Source organism: Neoarius graeffei, chromosome 15 (genome assembly GCF_027579695.1).
Source record: "Neoarius graeffei isolate fNeoGra1 chromosome 15, fNeoGra1.pri, whole genome shotgun sequence".
Taxonomy (NCBI): Eukaryota; Metazoa; Chordata; class Actinopteri; order Siluriformes; family Ariidae; genus Neoarius; species Neoarius graeffei.
In genome coordinates, this window is record NC_083583.1 from 1,919,328 (window position 1) to 1,936,896 (window position 17,569).

The 17,569-nt window shown below is 43.8% G+C and overlaps 2 protein-coding genes across 5 annotated transcripts in view; both read right to left on the reverse strand.

Annotated features, from left to right (window-relative positions):
* trim66 (tripartite motif containing 66) overlaps positions 1-12,080 on the reverse strand; it is a 29,948-nt gene extending 17,868 nt beyond the window's left edge. For both annotated transcript variants that reach the window (XM_060940722.1, XM_060940721.1), the window contains exons 1-3: positions 11,722-12,080; positions 5,575-5,658; positions 4,199-4,373 (exon numbers count right to left, since the gene is read on the reverse strand). In XM_060940722.1, the coding sequence (XP_060796705.1) occupies positions 4,199-4,373; positions 5,575-5,583 (184 nt within the window). In that variant the 5' untranslated portion in view covers positions 5,584-5,658; positions 11,722-12,080. The remainder of the gene's footprint in view (positions 1-4,198; positions 4,374-5,574; positions 5,659-11,721) is intronic.
* Positions 12,081-15,089: 3,009 nt separating this feature from the next.
* Positions 15,090-17,569, reverse strand: part of dennd2b (DENN domain containing 2B) — a 123,232-nt gene continuing 120,752 nt past the window's right edge. For all 3 annotated transcript variants that reach the window (XM_060940724.1, XM_060940723.1, XM_060940725.1), the window contains 3 exons: positions 16,459-16,698; positions 16,082-16,168; positions 15,090-15,577 (listed from right to left, as the gene is read on the reverse strand). In XM_060940724.1, coding sequence (XP_060796707.1) covers positions 15,543-15,577; positions 16,082-16,168; positions 16,459-16,698 — 362 coding nt within the window. In that variant the 3' untranslated portion in view covers positions 15,090-15,542. The remainder of the gene's footprint in view (positions 15,578-16,081; positions 16,169-16,458; positions 16,699-17,569) is intronic.

Here is a 17,569-nt window from a genome sequence, read left to right on the forward strand (position 1 = left end):
CTGTTTCTGGATTCGAACCCTGCTAACGCTGTGGTGGGGAAGTGACGATGACATACACACATGCACAAAGCTGAGACTATCAAAGAGAATCAACTGCTGTGACTGGAGGAGGGTCTGAGATCTTCCACACGTCTCTCTAATCTTCTGAGACATCACAGGAAGTGACACAGTGCTGTTTTCTCTCTGTGGTAGAATAGGCTTTAATAAATATTAACTCTGGAGGTGCCAATAATTTTGAAATCACTGTTTTGCAGAGAAATTACACCACTTTGAGATAAAATGACGCACCATCTCTGTATGCAAGCGTGATTCATCTTATACCATTAACTTCTCAATTCTATACAGGGTGCCAATAATTATAGACTTGACTGCATGCATTCAGGCATAAATTCTGCAGAAAGATTTACAGAACAATGACGTCTCGCTCTCTAATGAGCAAAAACACACAGAGTCAGTTATTTAATTCCTATAAAGCAGAAATGTTTCCATAGTAACAACACACACACACACACACACACACACACACACACACACACACACACACACACAGAGTCCACTCGATGTAATGAATAAAGAATCTGCTGCTGTTACTGAGCTAATGTTGGTTAATAAATGTTAATAACACTCGCCGTGTGTTCAGTGATCATCAGCGGACTTTAATCTGTCATTTTTATCCACAGCTGCTTTCAAACCCTGTAAATATTACTGCAGATCATCAGCAGGAAAACAAACAAACAAACAAACAAACTGAACTCATGATTTCATCAGTGATTACTGAGGAATATGAGCTCAAGGAAATGCCGAAGGACACGAGACAAAGAAAGAAAGGAAATAAACATGGAGGTGAGATTCGAGCAAACACAAATCTGGAGGAATTCTGGGACACGCCGAAACATAGGAACGCAATTTTCAGTGAAAGAACGAAAGAGAGAGAGAGACAGACAGACAGAGGGAAGGAGAGAGACAGACAGAAAGAGAGCACGAGACAGACAGAGACAGACAGAGAGAGAGAGCGACAGAGAGAGAGAGACAGACAGAGAGAAAGAGAGACAGAGCGACAGGCAGACAGAGAGACAGACAGACAGAGGGAAGGAGAGAGAGACAGAAAGCGAGCACAAGACAGAGACAGACAGAGAGAGACAGAGAGAGAGAGAGCAACAGACAGACAGAGAGAAAGAGAGAGAGCGACAGGCAGACAGAGAGAGAGAGAGACAGACAGACAGATCATCAGTAAGATATTTGAATACATGTAAATAAGTTGAAAGTCGGTTTGACTGCAGTTTAGAATTGAAAGTTAAATATATATATATATAAGGATGTGATGCTGAATGATTTTTCTTCATCCTTGTCCCAAAATGATGAGACACAGCATGTGGTGCCTCTCTCACGCACACACACACACACACACACACACACACACACACACACACACACACACACACACACACACACACACGACTCCCACCAACCAACGCTGCCACCTTCAATTTACTGTGTGTCAATCATGATGGCAAGCAGGCTAACGTTCACAAACCTCTCAGTCTGGAGCACAGAGATGCATTTTCTCACACACACACACACACACACACACACACACACACACACACACACACACACACACACACACACACACTCCATCAGCGATGAGAAAAGTCAGCCTCAGAGCTCTGCTACTGACCACATCCTGTATACCAGAGCTGCACTTTCTCACCTTCAGCTGCTCTCTCTCTCACACACACACACACACACACACACACACACACACACACACACACACCCTTTTCTCTCTCTCAGCACCAGGCCAAACAAACCCAAACCTTCTCCACTGTGGATTCGGAGTGTTACACATGGGACTGGAGCTCACGCTCACTCAGCCGCGGGTGTGTTTCGCTGAGGCAGTCTCACGTTCAGAAAGTGGGTCAGATTAAAAAAAATAAAAACGCACAAGTCTACAAAACATCACTGCAGATCATTAATCACAACTTTTACAGAAACCGGGTTCTACATCGTGTTCAGCTCTGTACTGAGAGAAGACGGGATGAGGAAAGGAGAGGAAAAACATCACAGATCCTCATCTGAGACTGACCCAATACTGAGGTGCGTAAGTATTCACATCCCCTTGAACTCTTCCACATTTTGTAGTGCTCCAGTCTGGAACTAAAACAGATTTAATTGGAAGTCTGTGTCATGAATCTACACAAAATAACCCATAATATTGAAGTGTGGGGGAAAGTATTGGCCCCCTAAATTAACTCTGGTGTAGCCGGACTCCAACAGAAGCATCATAGTCAGTAGAATGAAGCAGATCTGTGAGTAATTAAAGTGTCACATGGTCTCAATATGAATACATCTGTTCCTGTAGGAACCCAGAGCATGTTAGAGTTCATATCGAAACCCACAGCGTCATGAAGCCCAAGGAGTGACCAAAACAACTCAGGGAGAGGCTCAGTCAGGATTCGGTTCTAAAAATATCACAAACTTTGAACATCCAACAGAGCAACATTAAAGCTGAACATGGTGCTCCCACCATCATGCTTCACAGTGAGGATGATGTTCTCAGGATATCAGGTTTCCACAAAATGTAGCTATTTGTGTTAAGGCCAAAAAGTTCCATTTTGATTTCATCAGACCAGAGAATCATTTCCCACATTTGCTGATCCTCCAACACGCCTTTCGCTGTCCAAACAGGATCTGATATGGCAGCACTATCGTCCAGGCTGTGGTTCTCCTGTGAACAGCTTCTCCCATCTCTGAGCTCGGGCTCTCTCCAGCTCCTTCACAGTTGATTCTTGGCTTCTTGGTGACTTTTATGATTCGGCTGAGCAGGTGTTGGTTTTAAAAGGTTTGTGTGATTTAAAACTCACAATCTTCTGAGTGTTAAACGCTGAATCACCACTTCGCCACGTGTGACCTCAGCTGCAGGCTTTTCTTTGCAAGTTATGCAAAATATGGGACGCATTCAGGAGACATGATTTAAGCTTTCAAACTGCATCAGGAGTTTGTGCACTGCAAAAAAATAACATCTTAACAAGTGAAAATATCTCAGATATCGTAATTTATTGGCTATTTCCCATTATGTGATTTCAATAAGCCAAATATAAGATTATTAAACCTAATTCTAGATGTATTTTACTATTTTTAAGCTTTAAATGTTCTTATTCCATTGACATTTTGCTAAAATGTAAAAAAAAAAAATCTAAATAGGTTTAATAGTTTTATATTTGGTGGGCGGCACGGTGGTGTAGTGGTTAGCGCTGTCGCCTCACAGCAAGAAGGTCTGGGTTCGAGCCCCGGGGCCGGCGAGGGCCTTTCTGTGCGGAGTTTGCATGTTCTCCCCGTGTCCGCGTGGGTTTCCTCCGGGTGCTCCGGTTTCCCCCACAGTCCAAAGACATGCAGGTTAGGTTAACTGGTGACTCTAAATTGAGCGTAGGTGTGAATGTGAGTGTGAATGGTTGTCTGTGTCTATGTGTCAGCCCTGTGATGACCTGGCGACTTGTCCAGGGTGAACCCCGCCTTTCGCCCGTAGTCAGCTGGGATAGGCTCCAGCTCGCCTGCGACCCTGTAGAACAGGATAAAGCGGCTACAGATAATGAGATGAGATGAGTTTTATATTTGGTTTCTTGTCATCTTCTAATAGGGACTGCTGGATCATTTTGACTACATTCAGGATATTTTCACTCACTCAGATGTTATTTGTGCCTGAAGAGTCGTTTCTCATTCACCAGAGGATCAGATCAGAAAACAGATCAAACTCAGATCTCATACCGATCTACAGTTTCAGTCCTGATGGTGAGACTCAGCAGGAGATCAGAATCTATTCAAAGCAGGTTGAAATCTCAAACACAGTCGTCCAGTTCAGAGCAGAGGAGATGCGGTGAAGCCACCAATAACGAATCCAACAGGATTCTACAGGACACACGACGCTTATCAGTTTACATCATTACACGATGGACCTGCTGCTTACAGAACAACCATCTTTCATCTTCAAAATCAATTCAATTCAGTGAATAAATGAAAAACACAAAACCGAGTTTCTGGTTTATAATCTAAACACACCGGAGTGGATCTGGATTCAATTGCCATCATTTTTCCAGTTAAAGTCTCAACACCAAATAATCCTGAAATTATATAATGTCAATATATAAGACATGATCTTTCATGGCACAGCATGTAATATGTATAAATCATTTAAACGTGCCTGGTTCTGAGGGCAGGGTGGGGCTGCTGGTGCTTGGGTGAAGGCGGGACTCAGGCGGTGGAGCTGCTGGCGTTCTCTCGTGCTGGTGCAGATCTGTACACTGGAAACACAGCCACTTGTTGCAGAAGGTGCATAAACTCTGGGCCACTCTCGGCTCTGGACATTCAGAACAGCACTGAAAGGACAAACACAGAGGACGAGAAGTGGAACAACCCACGGGTTAGAGCTCGGATGCTATTCCTGGAACCAGAGTTTAAAAATTCAGCATCCCAGCAGAGATTACATCATTTTACTGAGAGCCGGGTTTACTGCTTCAGCTCTGAACACAGATTCAAATCCATCACCATCAGATCATCTCTCTCACACACACACACACACACACACACACACACACACACACACACTATATTCATGTCATTTTCACTGGAGTCGCTGAAATAAATAAATAAATAAATAAATAAGGGTCAATTATATGGAGATCAGCTCAGGTGGGTGGAGCCAAAGAGGTGAAGTGGGTGTGTGAGTAAGATTCTTTAATCTTAAAGCTGCTGGATGTGTCCAGACTGTGACAATCTAAAGTAGGATAATATTTTAGATAAGGATTAAACCCTAACAGAGTAACACTGTCATAGAAAACTAATCAACAACACAGTGACGTGATGAAGCCGAATTAGTTACAACTTCATTATTTTCCTAATCCTAATTTTCCTAAACATGTCCACAAGCGTTTTTCTCCTCCTTATCCCACAGCCATTTCCCCACGATTACAATCTCTGATGTTGTCACGTCTTACCTTTAAATGTAGTTATAAACAGATTAATGTTGGTGTCAGTTCCTGTTCTCTCTGACGTTATAGCAGCTATAAACACTCATTCCCTCAATGGTCTCTTTATTCTCTCTTCAAATAAATAAGACAAAGAACAAAGCTTTTTTTTTTACCGAGAAACTGCAAAGAATCGTAAACTCCTCTGTCCTGAAGACGTCACAAAGCATAAGTTTACAGCTTTAGCACCAACACTGGAGACTCCTTCCAGAAACGTTACATAAACCCATTCCTCCTGAGAAAAACCTTCACCACACCAATTAGTTTTAATCCGAGTCCCTGTGAATGAGCCGTGACTATAGAAACCACAATGTATCAGAAACCTGCACTACATTCAGAGCTGCTGTTATAAAGAACTAATCAACACTTTCCCTTCTGACCAATCAGAGTCGAGAACTCATCAGCAGTGTGAGATAAACCTTATTAAAATCGGATAAATTATTCTATATGAATGTTTTATCACACAAAACCAAACACACACCTTGCTTTCGGTTCATCAACCCGAAACACAAACACACTTCCTGAGAAGAACACGAGTGCTGAAGAGTCTTACCTTCTCCATGACTGTGGCGTGCTGCGAGACTCCTCCAGTGTGATGAGACCACGCCCAGACTCCGGTGCAGTGAGACAGCTCTACCTAAGACAGGAGGCACAGTGGTTTAACCCTCAGTGAGGCACCCTACATCTCTCTCTCTCTCTCTCTCTCTCTCTGATCCTCTTCTTAACTAAATGTGTTCATAATAAATGTGAATTGGAGAGAGCTGATAATTATTTCTTTTCTAGGGCGAAATTTCCCCGGAAGCTCTCTTTTCCCAAAATGGAAGGAGGAGACGTGCTGAGTGACCTACAATGATTTACTGCCATGTGTGGCGTGCATGAGAGGGTGTGTGTGTGTGTGTGTGTGTGTGTGTGTGGCGTGCATGAGAGGGTGTGTGTGTGTGTGTGTTTCATGTCAGCCAATCCAGCCCAATTCCATCTTGACATTCCTGGATGAGATTGACATAAGGACATATGGACACATCCCTCTAGACCTCTGAGACATGGGGAATCAAGGTTAACCTCAAGTTTCACGAGGAGAGACGATCACGGTACATGACATGACATGACGCGCTGCTCTCCAAAGCACAAACTTAATTAAGATTTGATCGTATTTCAGTTTGAGGTTGAAACAGCAGTGATGAGAATTATTCCAAAGTGTGGATAAGCTGATGGAGGCTAATGGAAGCTGATGAAAGCTGATGGAATCTAATGGAAGCTGACAGAGTCTGATGGAAGCTGACGTAGGCTAATGGAAGCTGATGGAGGCTAACGGAGGCTGATGGAGGCTAATGGAACCTGATGGAGGCTGATGGAGTCTAATGGAAGCTGATGGAGGCTAACGGAGGCTGATGAAAGCTGATGGAGGCTGATGAAAGCTGATGGAGGCTGATGAAAGCTGATGGAGGCTGTTGGAGGCTATTGGAAGCTGATGGAGGCTGATGGAAGCTGTTGGTGTCTGACGGAGTCTAATGGAAGCTGATGGAAGCTAATGGAGGCTAATAGAATAGAATGCCTTTATTGTCACTATACACATGTACAATGAGCTTAAAGCATTGCACATTATAAAAGTATTGCACAGAGAGAGTCCCTTATAAAGTACTGCACATTATAAATTATTACACGAGGAGAGTCACAGAGTAAAATAAATAGACTATAAAGTCAGAGCATATCCGAGTTCAAGGCGGTTATGGCTTTTGGAAAGAAGCTGCTTTTGAATCGGTTTGTCTTTGTCCTGATGCACCTGTAGCGCCTCCCTGAGGGCAACAGGTCGAACAGATCAAAGCCAGGGTGGGAGCTGTCCTTGATAATGTTTTTAGCTCTGCTAAGGCAGCAGGAGGTGTAAATGTCCATCAGGGAGGCTGATGGAGTCTAATGGAGGCTGATGGAGTCTAATGAAAGCTGATGGAGGTTGATGGAGTCTAAGGGAAGCTGATGGAGTCTAATGGAGGCTGATGGAGTCTAATAGAGGCTGATGGAGGCTGATGGAAGCTGATGGAGGCTGATGGAGTCAAATGGAGGCTGATGGAGTCTAATGGAAGCTGATGGAGGCTGATGGAGTGTAATGGAAGCTGATGGAGGCTGATGGAGTCTAATGGAGGCTGACGGAGTCTAATGGAGGCTGACGGAGTCTAATGGAGGCTGATGGAGGCTGATGGAGTCTAATGGAAGCTGATGGAGTCTAATGGAGGCTGATGGAGTCTAATGGAAGCTGATGGAGGTTGATGGAGTGTAATGGAAGCTGATGGAGATGATGGAGTCTAATGGAAGCTGATGGAGGCTGATGGAGTGTAATGGAAGCTGATGGAAGCTGATGGAGGCTAACGGAGTTTAATGGAAGCTGATGGAGGCTGACAGAGTCTAATGGAGGCTGATGGAGTCTAATGGAGGCTGACGGAGTCTAATGGAGGCTGATGGAGTCTAATGGAGGCTGATGGAGGCTGATGGAGTCTAATGGAGGCTGATGGAGTCTAATGGAGGCTGATGGAGGCTGATGGAGTCTAATGGAGGCTGATGGAGTCTAATGGAGGCTGACGGAGTCTAATGGAGGCTGACGGAGTCTAATGGAGGCTGACGGAGTCTAATGGAGGCTGATGGAGTCTAATGGAGGCTGATGGAGTCTAATGGAGGCTGATGGAGTCTAATGGAAGCTGATGGAGTCTAATGGAGGCTGATGGAGTCTAATGGAAGCTGATGGAGGCTGATGGAGTCTAATGGAAGCTGATGGAGTCTAATGGAAGCTGATGGAGGCTGATGGAGTGTAATGGAAGCTAATGGAAGCTGATGGAGGCTGATGGAGTCTAATGGAAGCTGATGGAGTCTAATGGAAGCTGATGGAGTCTAATGGAAGCTGATGGAGGCTGATGGAGTCTAATGGAAGCTGATGGAGGCTGATGGAGTCTAATGGAAGCTGATGGAGGCTGATGGAGTGTAATGGAAGCTGATGGAGGCTGATGGAGTGTAATGGAAGCTAATGGAGTCTAATGGAAGCTGATGGAGTCTAATGGAAGCTGATGGAGGCTGATGGAGTCTAATGGAAGCTGATGGAAGCTGATGGAGTGTAATGGAGGCTGATGGAGTCTAATGGAGGCTGATGGAGGCTGATGGAGGCTGATGGAAGCTGGTTGTCTCTTAGTGTAAAACAAAACCACTTGTGTAAAGGGAGGAGCTGTGAGGAGCAGCAGTGGGCTGTTGCTGTGTGAAGTAAACAAGCTGAACTGAAATTTCACACATCAGCAGGGTCTGAAACCCTCAGAATGAAACCACGTGTACTGCTGTGAATCTGCCTGACAACAACCCCTGCAGCCTGACCTACAAATCTGACACGTCTCTCATCCACGGAACGGCGCTGGGGAGCTCAAAACCAGCCGATTCCCCGTTGTGTCCTCGCAGACCCACTTTAAAAAACACAATTAGCCGTCACAGGCACTCAGATGAGCTCGCTGTGATACGAGCAGACAGACAGGGAGACGTTTCAGCACAGCTGTCTTGCTTTCCACACACACACGCACGCGCACACACACACACACACTCTTCCATTTAGCTTTTAAAACCAAAGAGCTCTCTCTCGCTCTCTTTCATTCTCTCTCTCTCTCTCTCTCTCAAATCTCACGCTCTCTCTTTCTCTCTCTCCATCTGTCTCTCTCTCAAATCCCTCTGTCTCTCTCTCTCTCTCTCTCTCTCTCTCTCTACCACTAAGTGAATTCAGGAATGGGTTCTCTGCTGCTGCCTGAGTGAACGCGGTTCTCTCTAGAGGAGGCACATTAATAGAAACTCAAGAGGAGAGTTCTCCCCTGGAAGCACACCTCAGTTAACATCCATTAACGTCGTGGTTATGAGATCACGATCAGAGAATGTCAGAATTATCCCGAGCAGATTGTAATCCTATATTTCCAAACCGCCCATTGCATGTTATCTTCAACTATCTGTAGTTACGGCTTCATTTCTCAAATCCCAGTTGGAGGCTCTCTGTGAAACACGTGTTCTTTTTCCACTCGGCTCTCACTGCACAATAAATTCAATTTAACGTCCAGAGCACGAGGCGCCCAGGACGTGGATATAAAATTTCCATTTTAAGGAAAGCTGTGATGTTGATTTAACACACAGTTCTGTCCAAATATCGTCTGTAAAGCAGAGATACTATAACAAAGTGTTCTACAGATAAAAACAAACTATAAACCGCAGTAAAGAGTCCTAAAGCTGAGCAGGTCAGTGTGTGTGTGTGTGGTGAAGTGTTAAAAGCTGCAGCGGTTCTCTCTCTCAGCTTCTCTGGCCTTCAGTTTTATAAAGAAATCAGCTGGAGGTTTTTGCTGCGTGTTGGAGAACTCGACACGGTTCTTCTGTTCCTGCACTAAATCCACTACGGCCTCCGTGACGGGTTTAAAACAGCTCCACGACTGAAGATCAGACTTTATTTATCCTCATACACACACTTCTGTCATATTTAAAGTTACTTTTGGAAAACACAGCTCACAGTTCCAGGGTTCCAGGTTCAGTCCTGAGCTCAGGTTCCTGTCTGTGCTGAGTCTCATGTCTTCCCCTCGTGTCTATCTGGGTTTCCTCTGGGTTTTCCAGTTTTCTCCCTCCTCCCAAAAACATGCCAGTAGCTGGGTTTGTCAGTGTGAAGGTGTGTGTGATGGACTGCTGTCACATCCAGGATGTGTTCCAGCATCACACACAGTGTTCCCAGCACAGACGCCACATCCATCAGCACCAGGATATGGATCTTACAGAAGATGAGGATGTTTGGAAATGGAAATGTTGGTCTTCTACTTACACACTGATGCAGAAAATGTAAAATGAAAAGGACGAAGTGTGTAAATTTGGGCTGAAGGTTTCTGTGCTCAGGGTTTGCAATCTTATGGAATTTAGTCTTAAAGCAAATCGATGATGTCAGCTGAGTAAAATTACTGAAGCTCCAGCTTCTTTACATAGCGGAGATTTATTCTGAAGAGAAAAATGGGATCCAAATCAGTAGTTACAAAACAAACATCGTTGTCATCATGAGCTTTGAGATCGGAATAAACATGATCTTTAGCACTGAGAGTTCCAGATAGTTCCAGATATCTAAAGAACACAATGTGTGCATCAAGCTATAAAAGAGCACTTAAACTGGAGAGCACACACACACACACACACAAACACACACACAAACACACACACACACACACACAAACACACACACAAACACACACACACACACGCACAAAAAAAAATGCAACTGAACTGCTAATTTGTACACAAGATGGCTGCCACCCCCCCCCCCCCCCCGACTCTCAGAGGTTTATGACTCAAACTAAATTCATGCATGATCCAGCGTTGCCTCTTTGTGTGGTTTTACCCCCAAATTCTCACTTTCTCACACATCACCACGGAAACACACAGTAAAATGTGTCATGGTTCAGTGACATGTTGCTCCTGATACTGCAGATTTACACACAGGGTCCTGAACTGAACCGGTGCCTGTCGCTGGAGTGGTACCCTTTACAAATGTACCTTCAGTGCTTTTTTCCTGAAAGAGTAAATATTGTATCTTTGAAATAATGTAAGTTAATTTGAGTGAAAAAACTAAATTATAAAATTAAAACAAAATCACACAATAAAGGTCCAAAACATGTTCATAAAATGATTCCTCTCCAGTGATGAGGAGGAGTCCGGTTCAGTACTCCAGTCCGGTTCAGTACTTTATGCCTGATCCTGTTTGAGCTCCTGGTTTTTCCTGAAAAATTCCAGGTGATACAACAGGAACCGGATGTGACATCATGCTGAATTCCTTTAAAGCCATTTAACCCTGACATACAATAACCTAAAGGGTTATAATAATATTGGAAAAATAACTTTTAAAATGTATCTTAAACTGAACTGTAAATGCCCAAGATGAAATTCACACACCAGGAAACTTTGTGCTGTTATTTTAAAGCTGGTTTGTTTTGTTTTTTGATTCAGTGTAAAAAAAAAAAAAAAAAGTTTGTTTTTCATGTAAAAATGATTCCATTAGAGATCATAAACTCGTGTGTGTGTGTGTGTGTGTGTGTGTAAAGCAGTGCAGGGGTAATAATGTGGTACTGTAAATAGCCCACAGGTCGTGTTGTGGATGGAGAGGAGGTGTTGGTGTTTATGGAGTGATCTCAGTGTTGAAGCTCATCATCTCACTGATCTGAGAAAAACACAATCCGCTCATTTTGACTCTCCAGCATCAGAGACTCGAACAGAACAGTTCTGGAGAGATCTGATCACCATGACTGCAGTAAATCTGAAGGAAATATCTCGGAGTGGTTTTGGGTAAATATAAAATCGCAGCCTGATTCCGCTTCTACAAGAACTGCGCAGTTTCCTTCCCCAAGAATTCCGACTGCAGCAGCCAATCAGACTGCTTCTTCACCTGACACATGATCTGATCTGATCTGATCTAATCTGATCTTAAACACCTCCATCTCAGATTTATGATCAATGGACTGATAAATGATCTTAATGTGGAGCGCAAAGAAAAGCGGACTGACTGCGCGCTGATGAGGAAAAACGCGCACAGGACATCAAGCGCTGCGACTTCATCATCATCATCATCATCATCTCCCAAACACACGCGCGCGCTGCCTGCAGATTAAAAATACTAATGTTAATCTCTCTCTCTCTCTCTCTCTCTCTCTCTCTCTCAGAACCGCACCTTGCTTTTGTGGAAGCTGCGCAGATCCGCTTCACTCCCCGCCCGGAACCGGAGCTGATTCAGGACGAGTCTCTGCGTCTCAGCTGCTCCGGAGAAAACATCTTCATCATCAGCATCATCATCTTCTTCATCATCAGCAGCAATGCAGCCTTAATTTTTTAACAACGAAGCCGCGCGTGCGCACACAGACAGACAGACAGACAGACAGTCAGACAGACAGCAGTCTCTCTCTCTCTATTAATAAACACAAACTTAAAGCAGGTCGCGGCGCGCGAGGCTGCGCACCAGCAATAAGTTTCCGGAAGCGCGTGCGCTGTAATAAACTGTCTGACAGTAAATGTGATGCTCGTGTCGCGGGCTCATGCAGCTCTGATAGTCTGATGCAGCTCTGATAGTCTGATGCAGCTCTGATAGTCTGATGCAGCTCTGATAGTCTGATGCAGCTCTGATAGTCTGATGCAGGTCTGATGGTCTGATGCAGCTCTGATAGTCTGATGCAGCTCTGATAGTCTGATGCAGCTCTGATAGTCTGATGCAGCTCTGATAGTCTGATGCAGCTCTGATAGTCTGATGCAGCTCTGATAGTCTGATGCAGCTCTGATAGTCTGATGCAGCTCTGATAGTCTGATGCAGGTCTGATGGTCTGATGCAGCTCTGATAGTCTGATGCAGCTCTGATAGTCTGATGCAGCTCTGATAGTCTGATGCAGCTCTGATAGTCTGATGCAGCTCTGATGGTCTGATGCAGCTCTGATAGTCTGATGCAGCTCTGATAGTCTGATGCAGCTCTGATAGTCTGATGCAGCTCTGATAGTCTGATGCAGCTCTGATAGTCTGATGCAGGTCTGATGGTCTGATGCAGCTCTGATAGTCTGATGCAGCTCTGATAGTCTGATGCAGCTCTGATAGTCTGATGCAGGTCTGATAGTCTGATGCAGGTCTGATGGTCTGATGCAGCTCTGATAGTCTGATGCAGCTCTGATAGTCTGATGCAGGTCTGAAGGTCTGATGCAGGTCTGATGGTCTGATGCAGCTCTGATAGTCTGATGCAGGTCTGAAGGTCTGATGCAGCTCTGATAGTCTGATGCAGGTCTGAAGGTCTGATGCAGGTCTGATGGTCTGATGCAGCTCTGATAGTCTGATGCAGCTCTGAAGGTCTGATGCAGGTCTGATAGTCTGATGCAGCTCTGAAGGTCTGATGCAGGTCTGATAGTCTGATGCAGGTCTGATGCAGGTCTGATAGTCTGATGCAGGTCTGATAGTCTGATGCAGGTCTGATGCAGGTCTGATAGTCTGATGCAGGTCTGATAGTCTGATGCAGGTCTGATGCAGGTCTGAAGGTCTGATGCAGGTCTGATAGTCTGATGCAGGTCTGAAGGTCTGATGCAGGTCTGAAGGTCTGATGCAGGTCTGATGCGCTGTGTGTTCCTCAGTCAGGATGATGATGATGATGATGCGAGATGAAGAGCATCCCGACCGCTCAAGTTCTTCACCCTCAAACCTGACGCTCAGTTCACACCACCGCCGCTAGATGGCGCTTCCGCCGCTCTGCCTTCTTCAACCCACAGTCACAATCTCGTTTAAGCATCGCGAGACTTGTCAAACCTCCACCCCACCACGCTCACCCCCTCCCCCTCTTCTCCAATCACGTCATTCGCAGCTCGCTTTTCTTTCCCAAAAATCTTCTTTAATGCAGCCGTGATGAGAATTCCGGATCTTTTCAGTGAGTCGGATCATTTGATTCAACTCACAATAAGAGTCGACTCTTCCGGCTCCCGAGTGGCTCATTGTCTTTTTTTGTCCTTCGAAACCAAATCTCCCCAGCAGTGGTCCTGGAGAGAACTCCATGTCCTGCATGCTTTAGTGTCTTCTTGCTCTAACACACACACACACACACACACACTTAACTCAGGGAGTGCTGTTAATGAGTAGATCAGCTGAATAAAGGTACCAAGCTGAACTGTTCCTTGTTCCTCTGGTGCTGCTATTAAGGGAACAGCTTTATTACATTTTACATGTCTCATCTCATCTCATCTCATCTCATTATCTGTAGCCGCTTTATCCTGTTCTACAGGGTCGCAGGCGAGCTGGATCCTATCCCAGCTGACTACGGGTGAAAGGCGGGGTTCACCCTGGACAAGTCGCCAGGTCATCACAGGGCTGACACATAGACACAGACAACCATTCACACTCACATTCACACCTACACTCAATTTAGAGTCACCAGTTAACCTAACCTGCATGTCTTTGGACTGTGGGGGAAACCGGAGCACCCGGAGGAAACCCACGCAGACACGGGGAGAACATGCAAACTCCACACAGAAAGGCCCTCGCCGGCCACGGGGCTCGAACCCAGACCTTCTTGCTGTGAGGCGACAGCACTAACCACTACACCACCGTGCCGCCAACATTTTACATGTGAAGCCTAAAAATAAAAATGGTGCATCTTCCACAAAAAAAGGCTCATAATCAGACCTCAGGTTTAAAGCTTTACTGTAAAAGCTAATCAAAGGTACCACATGCACCTTCCCAGGTAAAACACATCTCTTTATGTTACAACCTTGATAGTGGAAGGAAAAATACAGTTCGGTACCTGAGACTCAGGTCTGATGTGATGTCTGATCACTGATTAAAGTGGAGTCTGTGTGAGGATTGGGGTAATACACTCAGTCTTTAATGCAGTCGTGATCCCTCAAATCAAACTTCAGGTGCTGAATTTTTTTAAAGTGGATATTTGCCAGTCAGGACACAGACACACTGCTTCAAACTCGGGTACGTTTCATTCCCACAGGTATAAAGGATGTACATGTGTTCTCAAAGGTACAAAAGTGACCCTTAATGTCTGCTGATGTACCTTTAATGAGCTCTACGTTCACTGTCTCAGGTGACAGAGACAAAAATATTGAAGGTACAAATGATATATAGTTGAAGGTAAAACTCCAGAGACAGGCACTTATACCTTTAAAGGTGCAGTTTAGTAGATTTATATCTGAGTGTCCTGTAAATCCTGTGAGTCTTCATACTCCTTTGGGTGGGAGGGGCATTATCTCTCTCCCCTGTCAATCACAACTACACTATTACATTACAGGTGTGTAACAGGTGCCCTTATCTAAAGTGATATACAGTTGGACCCTGACAAGGGTCAAAGGCACTTTAGGTCCTGCTGGTCCAGGGAATTGAACCGGTGGCCTTTTGGCCCTAAAGCTGCTTCTCTAACCTTTAGGCCATGGCCTCCCCATGCTAGCCAATCACAGCTCTCTATGTACTCATGTATGTGGAAGAGGGCAGATAGCACTTTCCTCAGAGTGTGTTACACCACCCTGTGGTGGCGAGAAAATAAGATCACACAAATATAAAATCACACGTCACTGAATAATCTGAAAGGCTTTATTGGATTTTTTTATTTTTTTTATTTTATTTTTTACAAAGAATTGCAAGTATGGGAATCTTCAAGTGTTAATACATGTACAAAATGCACTCTGGCATTAAATACTACACAGACTCTGTACACCCACCTCACATTCGTTTCCATTTATTCACTCTTTCCTCAGTGGACCTCTCTCTCTCACACACACACACACACACACACACACCGTGGTAGTGCTGTACCAGTATCATCACAGACCCATCAATACCACTCTATCCCTCCTCTCATACCCACAGTACCAGGAAACGGAACACACACAGCTACATCAGGATTCATAAATATATACAGGACTTTTAACTCGCTCGAGTCCATTCAGCTGACACGTCTTCAGATATAGGAGTTGCGTGTTAAGTCTTCAAATGTAGTGTTGGAAAGTTTTCTTGGGTTCCAAATGATCAGTTCTTTTTATGGAGAAACTTCATTTTATTACCTGGAAGAAAAAAAGAAAGGAAAAAAGAGGATTAAAGAAGGTTATATTGACTCAGTAATCATGTCTGCTTCATTAAAGTCTGCTTTATTACATGAAGAAAAACATTAAATACTATTCATAGATATTAAAGCTTAAATCTGTACCATGACCACAGAACTCCAAGCCGGAAACAGTTCTGGGTTTTGGGTTTTTTTTTTAAAGATCTTAGAGAGCTGTAATTGTTTTGTTAAATGGAGCTCAGTGTGAGGAAACAATGATCAGATCCACTCTTTTTACTAAACTGATAATTAGATAAATATAAAAGTGTAAAGTACAGTGAGACTCTTTAACACCTACTGACACCTTTTAAAGCATAAAATTACACATTTCTGTTTCAAAGTGTGTTTACAACCTTCCAGAAGTGTCAGAAACAAAGAAAACCTTCCCCAGATACAGCAAGTCGCATGTGAAACGGGTCTCTTTAGAGTGGCACAGTGAGATGTGATATTAGGATAATCTCCTCACCCAGTCCTTTGAGAAACTTGTTGACTCCGCTCTGCTCAGTGTCGGGTAACTCCTCCAGGTACTGCTCCGCCCTCTGCTCAAACAGACCTGCAGCACAACACAGCACACATCTCAAACATTCAATTATTCCATTTTATTTAAAAATCCCTCCAACCCTCTCAGTGACCAGCAGAGGGCAGTGTAGATCTAAACTGGAGCCACTTGAGCCCCAACACGTTTCCCTTCCCATAGAAACAATTTCTCAATACAATGCACGTTTTATTTTATAATTGTTGTTATTATTTTTAGATATATCAGCTCTTCATGTCCTCAGACAAACACAGCGTGACGTTCTGGTCCCGGTTTCCCATTCTTTCCCGTCCCACGGTCCCTCTCACCTTTCGCTCTGCTCTTCCTCAGCTCTCGGTCCTGGATGAATCCAGCAAACATCTGAGACTCCATGAAGACTCCCAGGAAGCGGCGGATGCTTTTGGAGGCCACGGACTTGCGGAAGGGTTCACGCTGGAACACGCGCTCGCCTCTCTCGCCCTGAGTCAGGAAGAGCGAATAGTGTCCAATGGTCTCCAGGAAAAAGCGGATGAAGGCCTCGGACACCACGCTGTTCAACGAGTTACACTCTGGGGGGAAGAAAAGGAAGATTCACCTTCATGCACGACAGCACACCGTAACGACATAATGATCACAAACCCCTTTCAACTGGAAATAAATTATGTTTTTGAATTAAAGCAGCAGTATGTAATCTTTGGTATAGGAATGTGTTATTTTAAGCAACTCAATTAAAAAACACTACCATTAATTATGTTTCTCGCTATTAAATCACTTTCAATTCTAACTTCTCTTCAATTCTTTGAGCTTGCGATTTTTCTAGAGTTTGATGGTATTTGATGCCTGGACCCCTCATCAAAACACTTATTACTCGCAGCACTTTCTTTCATGAAGCCAAATACGTTCCAGCAGCTCTTTAAATTATAAATCACTGTTTCCGGAGTGTTATTTCTGCACAGACTCAATCATTTTAAACAGAACAAAAAAAAATCACATATAGCCTCTTTAATCTGAAAGTTATTTACAGCTGCTTTAATCTGAATGAGATTAATATTTCAAGTTCTGCTTCTTCACACATCTATGATAATGAAGTAACAGCAATAAAATATGTCTCCAGGGCAGCACAACTGTATTTAACTATTTATTAATTAATTAGCTGTATTAAATCAGTTTTAACTATAAATTGTGGTGCTGAATGCATTACGATTATTTATTAGTGTTACTATTGAACATTTTAATGAACAATGTGGCTATGGCACTGTTTTATGTTAATTAATTTAATTTTAAAACATGAATTAAAAATGTTAGGATATACAAAGAATTGTGTAGATAAGAAATCGTTTAAAATTAATTACAAAATGTATATAAGGAACATAAGCTTATAATTTATCAAATATTTTTTAAAAAGTTGAGCTAAAGTACGAAAGTGAAATGAAACTATTT